Consider the following 17,212-nt stretch of genomic DNA (forward strand, 5'->3'; position numbering starts at 1 on the left):
GAATGTATTTTTGCACTGAACAACCACATGATCTATTAATGTCCAGTATGAAGCAAGCAAAACCTGTTTCAGTGCTCACATACTCACTGCAATAGACACTACAGTACCATGACTAACCTGCCCCCTCACTCCCTGCAGTCCTTCCTGTATCTGGCCTGGTATATGACCATGTCCATCCTGGGTCACTATAACAACTTCTTCTTTGCTGCCCATCTGCTCGACATCGCCATGGGGTTCAAGACACTGCGCACCATCCTGTCCTCAGTGACACACAATGGCAAACAGGTAAAAATCTGCAGTGACTTGATAAATGATTAATTTCTCTTGCACTTGCTTTTGTTGATTTTATTGTAAAGTGATGAAATAATACATAACATAACTTCAAAAGGCTTACATTTGTATATACGGTGGCGATGTATGTTAACCCTTTGGAATTACTTGGTTTTCTTCATGAATTGGTCATAAAATGTGATCTGTTTTTCATCTAGGTCAAGAGTATTGTCAAACACAGTATGCTTAAGCTGATACCACACAAACAATTATAACTTTTTATGTCTTTATTAATCACACCCATTAGACATTCACAGTGCTGAAAAAAAAAGTGAAGCCTTGCACATAACTGGTTGTACCTCCTTTGGCAGCAGTAACCTCAACAAAGCACTTCCAGTAGCTGCTGATCAGACCTGCACAATGTTTATGGGGGATTTTTGACCATTCTTCCTACAGAACTGCTTCAACTCATATATTCTTAGGACGCCTGTGTATACAGCTCCCTTGAGGTCATTCCACAGCATCTCTCACTTTGATGTTTAGGGTCATTGTCCTGTAGCATCACCCAGCTTCTCCTGAGCTTCAGCAGGTGGACAGACACCCTGACAGTAACCTGTAAGAGACCTCGATAAACTTGGGAATTCACTTTCCCCTTTGATGATTTTGAGCTGTCCAGGTCTAGAGGCAGCATAGCCAAGAATGATGCTCCCTCCACCGTACTTCACTATGTTTTCATGTTGGTATACAGTGCCCCATTTACACCATATGTAGTGCTGCATGTTCTTTCCTCACAATTCAACTTTAGTTTCATCAGTCCACAAAACATTTTCCCAGTAGCGTTTTGGAGTGTCAAGGTGCTCTTTAGCAAACTTCAAGCACACAGCAATGTTTTTTTTTGGAGAGCAGCAGCTTCGTCCATGGTGTCCTTCAATGGACATCCTGCCTGTCCAATGTTTTGCATGTCGTAGACTCACGAACTGAGATGTTAGTCAGTTCCAATGATTCCTTCTTTTGCTCTTACTGTAGGATTCTTTTTTACCTCATTGAAGATTCTGCATTGTGCCTTTGGAGTCATCTTGCCCACTTCTAGAGAGAGTAGCCACAAAACTAAATCGTCTCTATATATACACAATTTGTCTAACTGTAGACTGACGAATATCTAAACTCTGTGAGATAACTTTGTAACCTTTTATAGTTTTATGCAAACACATTTCATCCTTTAGTTTTTTTTCTGAAAACTAGAGGCTCAACCATTACACAAAACTCTTGACACATTATTACTGAGCTATCTGACATCTGTCTCTTGTAAACATAAAGTCTTTGTAGAAAAAAGCCAGTTGTCATTTTTCACCTGTGTGATGACTGTTGTACTGGTCAGGTTTATTCAGAGTCTGCTGTTCATCACAGCAGCTTTGTCTCTGCTCCTGTCTTCCAGCTGGTGTTAACAGTTGGGCTGTTAGCAGTGGTGGTCTACCTTTACACAGTAGTGGCCTTCAACTTCTTCAGGAAGTTCTACAACAAGAGTGAAGATGGAGAACTGCCAGACATGAAGTGTGACGACATGCTGACAGTGAGTATGAGGAGTGTCTCAGTAAACATTATTGCTGCAAAATGCAAAACAACCCCCACCACCCCACTACCCCACCCCCTGTGGACTGGTTAGAGTTACATGTGTGTATAGTGACAGCATCAGAGAGATAAGCAGAACTAATATTATGGATAAGCTTGTAATGAATGACACCCCTGTATGGATGAAGGGTGTAGTAGTGGTGGTTGTCTCAGCAAACAGCAGGTAGCTTTATGGAGCTGGGCAGCAGCTGTTATGTGAATGGATATAGAGGTGGTGCTAGTCACAGGCAGTGGTGTTGGGGATGAAGCAATGAGATGTGGACCTGTTCTCAAGAAATTCTGGTGACCTTTTAAGGAGATAAGTTTAAGATTAAACTTATAGCTTATTTTAGTGAAGACATGTACAGTTTTTGTCATCTACATGGTTGGGTGTTGGTAGGCATAAAGACCAGAGTTTAACTTCAGTGCTGTGGCCAGTGGCTCGCTGCTATTCTGCCTGATCATGTCAGTAAATCCTGTCTCATTGAAAGTAGTATCCTGTGCAGCCTGTCAGTAAAGGGTCCAGCTCCATTTATGGAGAGAAATTCATGGGTCAGAGCTTCAGTCTGATGGTGTTCACCCTCAGGCTTTGTCTATGCTCCAGCTGAGCTGCTGTAGGATTACATGGTCATTTTTTGTCAGTTTCTTTTCCAGGCATCTGTTAGTTTTCCAGGAATAGCAACAGTCTGCATGACAACAAAAATTTTTTCATGCTACCAACCTGACGCTTTTATTATGATACAGTTGAAGGCTCTCTTTGGGTTATTGCTTGGATTCATGATATACTAGTGCCTCATAATGTCATCTGGCCTGGAAAATTAAAACTGGAAACTGGTTTTATGATACTGGAGCAGGGCAACTAGAGTATGCAATATAAAATGCAATTAAGATTCATCCTGGTTAAAAATGGACCAGCTTTGCAATACTGGAGTTTCACCCAAAGATGGCTGCTAACTCACTAATTTCATCATGAACAGGTGATAATAGAGTGATATCAGGTTTATGCTGCTTTTTAAACTCTGGTGGTGTAACTCTTTACATTTGCATGTAGAGATGAAACGGTTACCGGAATCACACTATAGCACGGTAGAAATGCCAGATTGTTAATATTACCGTTTAAATTTTAATTATCACTATAACCGTGGTTGATTACTGTGATTTATTTGACTCATGTTATGTTCTTTACGGCATCAACCAGCAACAGTCTCCCAGATGCATGCGCGGTAAGCAAAGTCAGTTTGTTATGTGTCAGTCATGACATGGAAAAGGCAGTGACAGAGATTTTTCAGCTTTCTAATACTTTTTTACACCAAAGTTAAGTATAAGCAGGTTTTGTTAAAAGCAAGTAAGCCTGCCAAAGAAGGCAATTGACTCCTTTTACACTGCCAGACGAGTTTGCCTTTCTGTTCTGAGCAATGTCACATGCACACTAGGGCTGCCACTAAAGACAATTTTTCTAATTATTAATCTATCGACTATTTTATCGAACAGTTGATTAATCTAAATGATTGATTTTCCTCCAGAAAATCTAAATGACACTCTGGCATGAATCAATAAGCCCAGACTCTGGGTTACACATTTTCTCAAACACACACTCAGTGTAAATTCTTAGGGAGCAGAAAACGGCTTTATGACTTTATGAGAGTATTTATCAGCTACAAGGACAAAAGATATTAAAAAGCTCCATCTACTAATTAACAGACACTTAGACATGAAGTAATCCTTCATGTTCGTGACTGAGCTCACTGTATGCCATAAAAAACACACAATCACACACATCACAAAATATCACTGGTTAAACAAGATTTATAGTGAAGGGATTTCAACTGTGATGTGCTCATCCTCACAAAGTCAGACATTAACCAGCTAAGTTTATTTTCATCTTATCCATACACTTATTGATCCAGCTCAGACTATTACTGGATCTTTTTTAAAAAGAATAAATTCAGAACAGGATGTGAATTGATTGTTCTGGTTTGTCTCAGCCAGTTGCTCAGTTTACACCAATCTGCCAAGATTTAAGATTTGTGGTAAACTAAGATAATCAGTTAGACTTACATACAGACAGCTTTCGTTGTAGCGTTTCCACAGTTCGATATTACCTTAACAAGCGGCTGAGGAAACAGATGAAAACATCTCCTTTCTGTTTTTGCTTGTTGAACAGTTGAACACGTGGTTGGATAAAGTTCTTATTGGCCTTTTACTTTTTATTGCATTTACAGTAAAGTTCAGTGATAGCTGTCGTGAGCTCAATCTTCAGTTATCTTTTTCACCTGGTTCCGTGTCTGGCATAGCCTCTGCCGTGCCGTTTGCTCCGTGTGTGTGTGTCTGTGTGTCTGGGCCTCTGTGTGAGACGCTTCAATCGATGATTGAGTGTTTTTAAAACTTATTTCAGGGCTGCAGGTCACTCTTTCACCTCCGAGCGCAGAAGCCGCAGTGCTTCTGGTTTGACAGCACCATGCTGGGCAGGTGACGGGTGTGTCTACAGTGTCTGTGCTCTGAAAGATGTTACAGCACGGTTAATAATAATAACAATAATTTATTAATTTACTTTCCCCTTGATCACAGAGTGGGCATGCAGCGGGCAAACCCTTGTCCTCATCTGTGACACAGATGTGTTTGACAATTTATTATTTTAATGTTTAAATGCCAACATTCACTTGGTGAAATGATTCAGTTAGTTTTATATTAATTTTTAAACTTTTTCAGCTAATTTTAACAACACCGTGATAATACTGATAACCGTGATAATTTTGGTCACTATAATCATGACACAGAATTTTTATATAGTTCCATCTCTGTTTGCATGTTAGCCTAACAGGTAGAATCACATATAGGTTACCATGTGTCATATACGTCAGATATGTAGTGTCAGTGATGGAGGGTGGACAAAGGTGAAGACAGAATGAATTACAGCTGTGATTCTCCTGTTCCTGCTGCCAAGCCATCTGAGAGAAATACTATATAAGGGCTCTGTGGTGTGTTTTCTGGGGGGGGGGGCTTCTGTCACCCGGAAATTTCAGGACACACGCACTCTAATCCCCTGTAGTCAGTCACCCATAACATTCCATAGAGTTCTTCTGTTTCCTATTAAGGGCCAGAGGTGGCAGCTCTGCATGGTCCACACAGAGGTGACACAGGCTTAGTGGGATGGAGGGATAGACTGATGAAGGGCCTCTGCCCAAGGGAGGTTTTTCTTTTTCTTTTCCTTCCTTACAATAACACTCAACAGGATGAGAGGATCTGAGCTGATCTCTCTTTTTCTGTTCACTTGTACTTTCAAATTCTTCTCTGTACTGGGCTTTCCTTGTCTTCTCCCCTCTCTCTTCTGTAGCTCTGTTCCTCTCTGCATCTTCCCTCTGTGTGCAGTATAAAGGATGTCCAGTGTTTCCCCTAGAGTTTTTTTCAGCAGCAGTGCTGTTGTGCCAGTGTCCATGAGGATGCAACGCTGGCCCATATTCATGCAAGTCAGAATAGCCTCAAATTAAATGAGGCTATTTAATTTGATTAGAATCATTATAGAAAAGATTATTCATGGTTGTCTTTAGTGTCTTAATTTACAGCTTTTTACTTTTATCTGTAGGAAAAAAAAATGCCACAACACATAAAGTTACTCATACCATTTATTGAACATTAAAAGCACTGGACATGCAGGAAGTAATGACAAGCAGCTGATTAACAAGACTTCCTATGAATGTAGCTAACTTTACATAGAAGCCAAAAAACATACTGTTAACATTAGCCTTTCTTGGGGAGATGTTTTCTAGGACTAACCCCCTTCACTTTTCCAGCAGTTTGGGAAACAACATATAACTTTTCATGGTCTTGAGAAGCTGACCATTTATTATTTAACTGACACACTGCAGCCCATACTCTTCATTTAATGCCAAATTGACAACTTACTGCTAACCTTTTCCTCTGCTCCGCTCCATTCACCGCTTCACTGTCACTTTTCTGCCGATTGCATAATTACACACTGCACTCTTCCCTATAGGAGCTACACTACTCTAATGTTACCTTTTACATAGATGTCCTTTGAAGAATGAGGAGAGTTAATTGAGGATGCACTAGTTGATGACTCAAAACAATTCCAAGATGACAGGTGTCCTAGTGCTCATACAGTTTTCTCACTCACACTGACTCTTCTGTCTATTGAACTTGATTTAAAAAAAAAAAATTTGTACATTGTTGCTCTGTTTCTGTTGGTTATATTACAAATTTCCTCTGTAGAAACATGCACAGAAGTCAACGTCACACATGTTCTCACTACGTGACTGACAAAACAAAAAATGTTTTGTATTACCTGTGTGATTGATCATTTTTGGCCTTTTGACATGAGCTTTTGTGACCCCCAACCCACCCCCCTTTCCTGTGTGTCTCTTGCCCCTTTCCACAGTGCTACATGTTTCACATGTATGTAGGTGTGAGAGCAGGTGGGGGGATCGGTGACCAAATTGAAGACCCAGCAGGTGACGAGTATGAGATCTATCGCATCATCTTTGACATCACCTTCTTCTTCTTTGTCATTGTAATCCTCCTGGCTATCATCCAGGGTGAGAGATCGCACACGTGTGCAACACACCAACACACACACACACACACACACACACACACACACAGACTGTAGTGTTCTGTAGGGTTTAGGCCCTCAGAGATAGCTCTTTTATTTATGTCAGGAAGCTCAGACATCTGAGACTAATTGTGATCACAAGCTTGTATGTGAGAAGACAGAACCAAGAAGAGAGTATATGACAGATAGTATATATCTTTTTTCATCAATACTTTTATCCCAAAAACAACACACAGAATGGTTTGCCTCTGTGGAGGGACTTGTTTTCTACAAATGCCTGAGTGAGAGTAGATTATTGCTTTTATACCCTTGACATCATGGAAGTATTGTTCATGTCATATCACTCATATACACTATAAATAATGAATGAAAAGAAATAACAATTTAAATAAAGGCAATCCACATACAGGATGCATACAATGAACGCGATAGCTCAGTAACGCCTTGTATAAACTTTCACCTGGACTCAAGGATGAACTGATTAGATTTTGGTGGTCAAAAGTCAAGGTCACAGGGACCTTACAAAAGATGGTTTTGGCCATGTGAACACAATATAGACAGATAGATAGATAGATAGATAGATAGATAGATAGATAGATAGATAGATAGATAGATAGATAGATAGACAGATTATTTATCCCCTAGGGGAAATTCATGTGTCCATTAGCTCATTGTTGATAATATTAATAATAATAACAGTTGATAATAAATAAACAATAATAATTAGATTAGTCCGCTTCCTTTGGCTGAGGTTTTCTATAGTCTGGTGGCAGTGGGAACAAAAGATCTCCTGAACCTCTCTGTTCTGCAGTGCAGTGAGATGAGACGTTTGCTGAAGCTGTAGCTGCTTCTCTGTCGTGCCAGAATGTTGCGGAGAGGGTGGTTTGTATTGTCTAAGATGGCCTCCATCTTACATTGCATGCCTCCATGCGTCCTGAGTAAGTCCAGACTCCTGCCAAGCACAGACCCAGCCTTTTTGACCAGCTTGTCCAGTCTCTTTGTGTTCATGCTGGACATGCTGCTGTGCTGCCCCAGCAGACTACAGCATAAAAAAGTACACTGGCCACCACTGACTGATAAAACATGTGCAGCATTTCACTGCAGACATCAAAGGACCTGAGCCTCCTGAGGAAAAATAGCCGGCTCTGCCCCTTCTGGTAGATGACATCTGTGTTCAGGGACCAGTCCAGTTTATTGTCCAGGTGCACACCTAGGTATTTATAAGTGTGCACCACCTCAATGTCCTTCACTCAAATGTTGACTGGCTGAATGCTGGGCCTAGTTCTCCGAAAGTCTATGACCATCTCCTTGGTCTTGGAGGTGTTCAGAAGGAGGCAGTTCTTGTCGCTCCATTCACTGAAGGCCATCGTCAGATCTCTGTTCTCCTCTTCCTGCCCGTTTCTGATACGTGCCACAATAGCTGTGTCATCCGAGTATTTCTGGATGTGGCAGGACTCAGAGTTGTATTTAAAGCCTGCCGTATACAGGGTGAACAAAAACGGTGCCAGAAGAGTCCCCTGTGTAGCCCTAGCGCTGCTCATCACTGTCCCTGGGACACAGTTACCCAGCCTGACGTACTGTGGTCGTCTTGTCAGGTAATCCACAATCCATGATGTGAAGCAGAGATCCACCACCATCCTTTCCAGCTTGTCTTTAAGGATGGGGGGTTGGATGGTGTTAAATGCACTTGAGAAATCAAAGAACATAATCCTCATGTTACTACCTGGCTCATCCAAGTAAGAATGGGCCCGGTGGAGCATGTAAAGGACGGCATCATCCACTCCAATATGTTCTTTATAGGTGAACTGTAGGGGGTCTATTGCATGTTAGACCTGTGGCCTCAGAAGGTGGAGAAGCAGCCGCTCCAGGGTCTTCATCTTCATGATGTGAGGGCCACCAGTCTGTAGTCATTTATCTCAGCCGGTCGTCCTACTTTAGGTACCGGAACAAGACATGATGTTTTCCACAGGACCGGGACCCACCCTGCTTGTAGACTGGGCTGGGCTGCACAGTCCTTTAACAGCCTCCGACACACACCATCCAGGCCTTTTGCCTTTCCAGGACGTAATCTCTTCAGCTCCGCCCTCCCCTCCTCCGCTGTAAAGGACAGGAGACTTGACCCCAGTGTGGAGGGAGTTGCAGCTGCAGTGTCCGATTGTGGAGGAGATGTCGTAGGAGAAGCTGCAGCTGAAGCAGTGGGAGAGAGAACAGGTGAGGCTGTGTCACACCTGTTGTAGAACAGGTTGAACTCATTGGCCTTGTCCACATCACCTGATGTTGCCTGGCTGTTCTTCTCTTTAAAGCCAGTCACCTGCTTTAATCTCCTCATCAGCTCATGTTGCACACACCTGAGCTGCTCCCTGTCTCCATCCCTGAAGGCCTCCTTTTTCTGATTGAGGAGGATCTTGATGTTACTGGTGATCCAGGGTTTGTTGTTTGGAAAGCAGTGTACGGTCCTTGCTGGTATTACAGTGTCCATACAGAAGTTAATGTACTCCGTGGTACATTCAACCATTCTGGCAAGGTCAGTATCCTTGCTTTTATCATTTTCCTGTGACTCCAACGGTACATTCCTATCTGTGCACTCAAAACAGTCTTTTAGAGACTCACTGGCCTCCGGGGTCCAGTTCCTGAATGAGCGGGTGGTTGCAGCCTGCCTCAGTACACCTGGCTTGTAGAAAGGCTGAAGAAAAACCAGATTATGATCTGATCTGCCAAGTGGTGGTAGAGCTGAAGCAGTGTAGGCTTCCTTGACATTTGCATACAAACGATCCAGAGTCATAATTTCCCTTGTGGGACAGTCAACATAGTGAGTTAAGCCAGTCAGGTGAGAGGTGAGAGTGACATGGTTAAAATCCCCCGATATTGCAATGAATGCATCAGGGTGCTGGGTCTGTACTCTTGCAACAGTCTCGTGAATGAAGTCACACGTGACTGCATGCTCTGCCCATGGTTGAATGTAAACAACAATGGCGACAATGTGTGAGAATTCCCTCAGTACATAGTACGGTCTAAGACCAACTGCCAACAGGTAATATCCCGACAGCAGATCTTCTCCTTCACTCTGATGTGACCGGGGTTGCACCATCTATTGTTCACAAGCAGAACCAGTCCTCCACCTTTATTCTTTCCACTTGCCCTTGCGTCTGTGTCCACTCGTACTGCAGTGAAGCCGGGTAAATCCACACAACGGTCGGGACTGTTGTCGTTTAACCAGGTCTCCGTGAAACACATGACACTGCACTCACAATATGCTCGCTGGTTCTTCGCAAGTGCCTCCAGTTCATCACACTTGTTAGCCAGGGAGTTGATATTTCCCATGAGGATCGATGGGAGAAAAGGCTTATATAGCCATCTCCTAGCCTTTAGCTTAGCCCTGGCTCTGCATCCACGGTACGGCTTCTTCAGCTCAGCTGGTATGGGATGTTTAACTCCAGATCTGGTAAACTTTAATGCCAGGAGTTCTTGGCCAAAAAATGTACTAATAAATAAAGTATCTATCTATCCATCTATCTTGTTGCCAGCGCATCATTTGAAAGGGTTACTCGTCAACAGAATCCCTTCACATTTGGCATAAATTTCCAATTGGACTCAAAGACGAACTGATGAGATTTTGGTGGTCAAAGATCAAAGTCCCTGTGTAAAACATGTGTTAAAAAACGTTTTAAGCCATAACTGAAGACTCATGAAGCATACATTTAAACAGATATTGGACTGTTTTTTCTGGTGGCCCCGTGCATAGCAGCTTATCACTCTGACACTCTGCCAGTGCCCTGGTTGGCTTTCCTAACTAGGATCGCGCTTATCATAATCTACTGTAGGTGATGTACCAACTATATATGACTAACCCCACACAACCCCACGTCAGCCTGAATAGGAAGAGTGTCCAAGTGATTCTGATGATTGTGGCAGTTGTGGCAGTAGTGATAATGTGAGTTCAGTAAAACCAGGTGGTTTCACCCGTTCACCATTTGTGCTCTTTGGATTTCTAGGTTTGATCATTGATGCATTTGGAGAGCTGAGGGATCAGCAGGAACAAGTAAAAGAAGACATGGAGGTGAAAACATACACACACACACACACACACACACACACACACACACACACACACACACTATGTAGCATTATACAGCTATGCATGACAGTATGAAATAATAATATATGGCAATACACTCTGCCAGTCCCGACCACCACCACCACCACCAATCCACAGCACCGCCACCACTACCACCACAACAACACACATACTGTACACACACACATACACACACCCAAAACCCCAAACATCTGCATGAAGTCCAGATGTAAGCTACTATTTTCTGTAGGGATCACAGATAGACAGACAGATGGAAACTGACAGGCACATGTTTTGGATAATCACCATCACTCAACATTCCCATGTTTCTCTTCCAGACCAAATGTTTTATCTGTGGAATAGGTAACGACTACTTTGACACAGTGCCACATGGCTTTGAAACGCACACGCTACAGGAGCACAACTTAGCCAACTACCTGTGAGTACATTAGTTTGTGTGTTTGTACACACAACAAGCACTTTATTAGGAACAGCTGTGCTCCTGCTTATTGTTATTACCAATATTCAGTGGTCTCCCCAGTCTCCAGAGCTACATCCAGTAGAACACCTCTGCGATGTGGTAGAACAGGAGATTGGCAGCATGAATGTGCAGCTGACAGATCTGCAGAAATTATGTGATGCAGTCATGTCAACATTGAGCAGAGTCTCAGAGGAAAGTTTCCCATATCTTATCTTATCCCACATGGGACAAAGAAGTGAGGCTCTTTGAAAGCAAAGAGAGGAACTACCAAGTGTTGGTATGGTGTTCCTAATGAAGTGCTCAGTGAGTGTGTGTGTATGTGTGTTCTTGTGCTAATTAGTGTTTTCTAATAATTATTTTTCTAATTACTTGGTATTTCTTCAGCTCCCTTTAATGAAGGTAGAATTACAAAGAGACATAACTGAACTGTTTAACATTTCTATTATAGATATTATGTCTGCTCTGTGTAATAGCATTGGGTTCTCATTGGTTTATAATGACTCTGTGACACATCATTAAACTCTGGTGTGGCTGTTTGAGGTTCATTATACTCACGGAATAAAGGATTGAGCGCTGTCCCCGACTAGTATGACCAGTAGTTGTCATTTCAGTCCAAAAGGTTCCAGGAACTATGAAACCAGATGAACTAAAGTAGTTGCTACTAATTTTCACATGTGAGAAACCAGAGACAGAGTCATGGTGATGCTCCTTGTATTTACTGCAGTGTGACTTTGATGTTTGAATTGGATGAAATAAATGAAAATGACACTGCAGAACATCAACAACAACAACATCAACATTGATTTCTGCTAACATAACCTCATTTTTAAGTTTTATTTTTCTGCTTCATTCACTTCATTCTCTCGATCACTGTTCTCTCTCTCTCTCACTCTCTCCCTTGTCCTTTTAACAACTATTTTAGTTCCTAGTTCCTCCAAGTCCTTCATAAGGTTCCTAATCCCCTGGGGAAGGACCTGCGGTAGAAATGGCTGTATAATGTCTTTCCTGTGCTAATATTTGTGTTACAGTTATTGTCAGAATACCTCTGTCATTTCATGGAAAATTGGCAAACACAGTTTGTATCCGACAAGAAAAAACAAAAATAAGATTTCTCAGATGTGTGATTCCTTACTCTGAGACAGAACATTTCAGAACAGGTAAAGACAACCTCTCAAAACCAAAAAAACTTGTTTGGAATGTTTTGTCCTCCCCCCTTAAGAAAATGAAAAAGTGATGCTTTAAGGTTTAGTTTTTCTTCAGTTTAGTATTACTCTCTGAGTTTTGCATTTTAGAATTAAGATCAGGTTTAACGTGATAATATCTAAAATGTCTTATATTTTGTGTAATTCTTGCTTTTCCCAAATTAAGGTAAAGGACTCCTTCCAACATCATCAGAGTTTCAAGCTTCAGTGTTGATACTTAAGTAGTAGCAGCCACATTGTATTTACCATCAGGCACTGTTGGTGTGTGTTTATACATGTTTGGTGTATGTGTGAAAATTTTTGTGGATATGTTTTTCTAATGTGGTGTGTGTGTGTTTCAGATTCTTTGTGATGTATCTCATTAACAAAGATGAAACAGAGCACACAGGCCAGGTAAACCAGTTCATTTCCCTTTGGTCTCAGTAAGTAAACAGTAATGAGGTTAGTACAGATCAGCTTCAAAGTTTATGCCACTGGTTCTGATCTTTGCAGTTAAAACCTCAGTATACTTCAGACAAAGTTCTTGTCAGATCCTTTAGCTGCACTGTTAAAACTAAAACTTCTATTCTTCAGCATAAATAACAATTACAAGTTGTTAAGCCTTAGAAACTTAAATTATCAGCATTTCATTTCAGAAATACCCTGATCAGTTCATTGCTGAATGATCTTGTGGGTGAAAGAGCAGAGAGTTAGAGCCCAGAAGATGATTAAACCCTTGTCTCACTTGTAGTTTATGAATTTGATTTATTCATGTGTTTGTGTTAGCTTATAGATAGTTGTTAGCTAATGCTAGCTAAACTGCTAAAGTGCAGAAGTTTTCTTTCTTGTAGTGACAGGTACTGTGGAGTGGAAGAGGACTGATTTACAAAGACAGATGTAATCAGATCTGTCACAAACAGATGCAAAGATGTGAGTTTAAATGAAAGTGTCTCAAATCTCATCAAGATTTTATCTGGACATTGATCATCTTTGAGGAGAGGTAAGAGAAAGAGTTGTTATTTGATTCCTCATTTCTCGCTCTCTTCTTGACAACAGGTTTGGCTGTTCAGAGCTGGCAGAATCACTGTGGTCACATGACATTGTTTGAAGCATACTGAGGCCATTTGTGGTTCTGTATTTGAAGCTTACACTGCTGGTACTAACCTCAGAGGTGGATGATGTTGATAAGTCAAATACATGCAGAAAAATGTCATACATCATGTAAACCCTTCCTCCCTCCTCTCATCTGTCTGTCTTGAAGGAGTCTTACGTATGGAAGATGTACCAGGAGCGCTGCTGGGAGTTTTTCCCTGCTGGTGACTGTTTCCGGAAACAGTACGAGGATCAGCTCAACTGATCTGTTCTTGGAGCAACAGACTCTTCCCTTTCACACTGTCACCTGTGGCAATCTGCCTTCCCTCTACTTCTCCTTCAGACCTTTCATACTGCTCTCTGAGAAGTCGACAGGGTCTACACTCTGCTCCACTTCCCAGTGCAAGAGGAACTACATCTCCAGCCTCCTCTACAGGCCCCACCCTAAGCCTTCCTCCCAGTTCTTCCTCATCCAGACAGTCAACTCTGCCAGCTCTGCCCCTCACTTCCAGCACACTTTGTTTGGAATGCTTCTAAGACTTTGTACAGAGAAAATATCAGATTATATGCTGTACTATAGGTTTTTGGTTTTTTGTTTTTGGCTCAGATAATGACTTCTTTGCTTTAACTTATTCTACATTCACAGTAACAAGCAAAAAATACAAAGGAATAATGGAAAAAGGGGAAAGGGAAGGACCCAAAGATGGACAGAGGAAGAGATAAAGAGAATTCTTCCTGAAAGACTCTCAGGACAGTGATGAACACAGAAAACATTACAATGATGTTTACGACTTTTCATGTGTACAGTGCACGTTGTCTGTAGGTACAGGGGGTGGACGCTGTAATCCAACACAAGAGCTCTGCAATAAATAAATCTGACCTTAGAAGCTTCCATAGTCAGCGATCAAGACAAATTCTCGCCTACAAGGAGGCAATGATTTGATTGAACTCTAAGGTCACTGTTTCAAGGCTTTTTAGTTTTTGGTGCATAGTGGGAAGATATAAGGTTCCTCTACATAATAATATAATCCAGCACACCATTAAACTACAGTCTCCTGAACTACCACAGAGTTGAATTAACCTCTTGTGACACAGTGTCAACAAAAATCTGAACAATCTGATCTTCACAAATTGGCCTATTGTACTGGACTGAATTTAAGTACAGATGTTAATACTGAGTCCACACCTGTACATGCCAACACTGTGTGTGAAGGGCTCTTCAAGTGTTCATCTTTGTTAGCAACATGATCAGCAAGTCCATTTTGTTCCAGAAAGCTGAGTGACATGGAAATTCAGCTGTAGTACGGACATCTACGAGACTCAATCCTCCATCAGCTCTCATCAGATCTTTTATTGTAAAGATAAGATAAGTAAATGTCCCCCAAACTATGCTTTCAAAATGGTTTAATCCATTATTGACATCTGTGGGAAATCCAATTCCAACGCTCTTGTCCAGACTGATATCTGTGGACAGCTACTGGTCAGACAGTATGTCTGATGCCACCGTCAGGACAAGAGCAGCTAAACGGTCAGCAAGTTTGTTCTTTCCTGTTCTTCAGCATGGTGTTGAAGAGACATCAAAGTCTCTGGGTGCCACTGGAAGGACTTCAGCCTGTCTTCTTTTTTTTTAATGAATGCTACTCCACTAGGGCTTGCTCGGTACATTTGTTAATCAAATGATGTAGTTTTATGAAAAGCAATACCAAAGCAGCAAAAAGGGATTTATCGGTTTGAAGCTGCATACAATGTGTGTGCGTGCCTATTAGCCAAGATAAAGAATCAGTGGAGTAACTCTCAGTTAGGTTTCTGAAGTAGGAATGCACAGCAAGGGCAGGCTGACGATAGATGACAGATGAGTGGATGAAAGAAGAGGGAGGGGGAGACAGGAGGATACAGTGCCTTACTAAGCCAGGAATGAGCTATGCACACTGGAGGAGGAGAGAGGAAGGTTGGATAGCTTCACATAAAGGTAAAGACATGAGGATAACGTGGAGCTGAGTGATGAAATGTTTATGAAAGAGAAACGTGCCATGTGAAGCACTATAGGAAAATAGAAACAGATGGAAGATGGATGGAGAGGGAAATGTCCTCAGGACTTTGTCACTGGAGACATATAATGACTGGTATGACCTGAGTAGAAATATCCACATTTGAAATTTCATTTGTGCTTGCTTTATAGCTTTATGAATTTCAAATTTATGAAGAACAATTTTAGAAATACACAACTCAGTATGATTTAATGGATTCTGTTTTTTTATGCAGTACTAGAGGATCTTTAAGTTGCCTTGTAGAGTTCAGTTTGAAATGACAGCAGCAAGTGGGGGCTAGTGTCACACACCTCCAATGCTGTCCCACTCGTCCAATGGTTGGTGAAGCAGTTTTTGCTGTTGGCAGAAACCCCCCCCCCCCCCCCCCCCCCCCCGGGGTGAGTGCAGTGTTCAGAATGCTCAAAAGACCAATGAATGTCCACACCAAGGAATTTAGTTCAAATTGTTTAGTGAATCTTTTCAGCAAGCAATGAGCAGTTAAAGAATTCTGGATCAGATGTGACTTTCCCTAACCAATAACAAGTGTTGATCAGTCCACAGTCTGACAAACTAACGTTCCCTGATCCAGTGTATATATACAGGTATAAACAAAGAAATGTGCACAGGCGTTTTGTCATCTTCTGATTGGCTCCGCTGGTTTTCTCCTTCTCATCCGACTCCAACCTTGAGTGTAACCTGAAACTCAGCGTGCTCAAAGGAAGACAATTAGTGAATACACATAAATTACCACATATTTACTTCTGTGCTCTTCGACTGCCCCCTACACATGCCTGTGGAGCAGTCCCTATCAGTGGTTGTAAATATTTTCTCTGAAGCAGATATCAAAACTATAACTCACCCAAAAGCATCCAATTATTAACTGGCAAAAATCATCAAACAGTTTTAGCTTTAATAGGCTGGAATACTCCAACAATGGCTTCTTCCTTTTAAGAAAAAATTGAATTCTTTCCGGTGTCTCTATATACATTCAATTGCCAGTCAATGAGGTCCACATAGCTAATCTAAGTGACTGATCCAACAGCCCTGTAAGGAATCCTCCTTCATCATAATGTTCAGTTTTTGTTGAAACTGTTTCAGGTGACTTGTTGAGTTATCTGTGTGATCACTGTGGAGGCTGCACTTTGTGCTGCTGTTGAACTGTGTTGTGCTGCACTGAGGTTCTTCTAATATTTACTGATATTAATGGGTGGACAAATACTAGAATCACCTCTCAGTATAAACAGATCAACAGCAGCCTGTGGTAGGATTTACTGCAGAGCTCTTGGATCAGGTTGTGTTAGCTTTAGCTTTAGCTTTAGTGTTTGTTGCAATGCTTTTTCAGTCAGCCATGGAACAGCTACATGTATGTGAGGCTGTTCCAACAGCATCAATGGTTTTCATGTCACTTGCAGGATTTCATCATTTACAATGCTGGAATACCAGCAATGCTGAAGATGAATTCATCTTGTTAGCTGAGCTTTGTTTAAGTACACACTGCTGCAGACACACACACTGTATACACTCTGTCTCATGCAATACATGTATAGGAGAGTCACCATCCAGATACAGAAATCAGCCAGTTCAATACTTTGGAGTGTTTGCTCTCTTATTTCTGTTTGGTATTGTAATCATTACTCTCTGACTGTAAAGCAGGAAATGAACTGGCAGAGTTTAGAGAGGCGGAGAAACCTTCCACAGACTTACACAGTCTGGACCTTGTAGGATTTGGGTCAGAATGCACACATAAAGGCCAAATGAATGATAACATCAGAAACTAAACCGTTTATTTCAAACAGAATTATTATCAGACTGAAGTTTTATTTATTACTTTATTTTTTTACTTATACATTCTTCATTAACAGGAATTGTGTATTGAATGAATGAATGCACAGAGCTGGCAAATGATGT

General features: G+C 41.5%; 1 protein-coding gene across 1 annotated transcript in view; it reads left to right on the forward strand.

Moving 5' to 3' along the window:
* The window catches only part of ryr2 (ryanodine receptor 2), a 225,349-nt gene extending 209,673 nt beyond the window's left edge, over positions 1-15,676 (forward strand). Inside the window, exons 109-115 of the mRNA XM_022766015.1 lie at positions 139-285; positions 1,706-1,840; positions 6,275-6,431; positions 10,441-10,505; positions 10,862-10,962; positions 12,548-12,599; positions 13,447-15,676. Coding sequence (XP_022621736.1) covers positions 139-285; positions 1,706-1,840; positions 6,275-6,431; positions 10,441-10,505; positions 10,862-10,962; positions 12,548-12,599; positions 13,447-13,542 — 753 coding nt within the window. The 3' untranslated portion in view covers positions 13,543-15,676. The remainder of the gene's footprint in view (positions 1-138; positions 286-1,705; positions 1,841-6,274; positions 6,432-10,440; positions 10,506-10,861; positions 10,963-12,547; positions 12,600-13,446) is intronic.
* The last annotated feature ends 1,536 nt before the right edge of the window (positions 15,677-17,212 follow it).

Source organism: Seriola dumerili, unplaced genomic scaffold (genome assembly GCF_002260705.1).
Source record: "Seriola dumerili isolate Sdu_G_001 unplaced genomic scaffold, Sdu_1.0 BDQW01000807.1, whole genome shotgun sequence".
In the NCBI taxonomy this organism is placed as follows: Eukaryota; Metazoa; Chordata; class Actinopteri; order Carangiformes; family Carangidae; genus Seriola; species Seriola dumerili.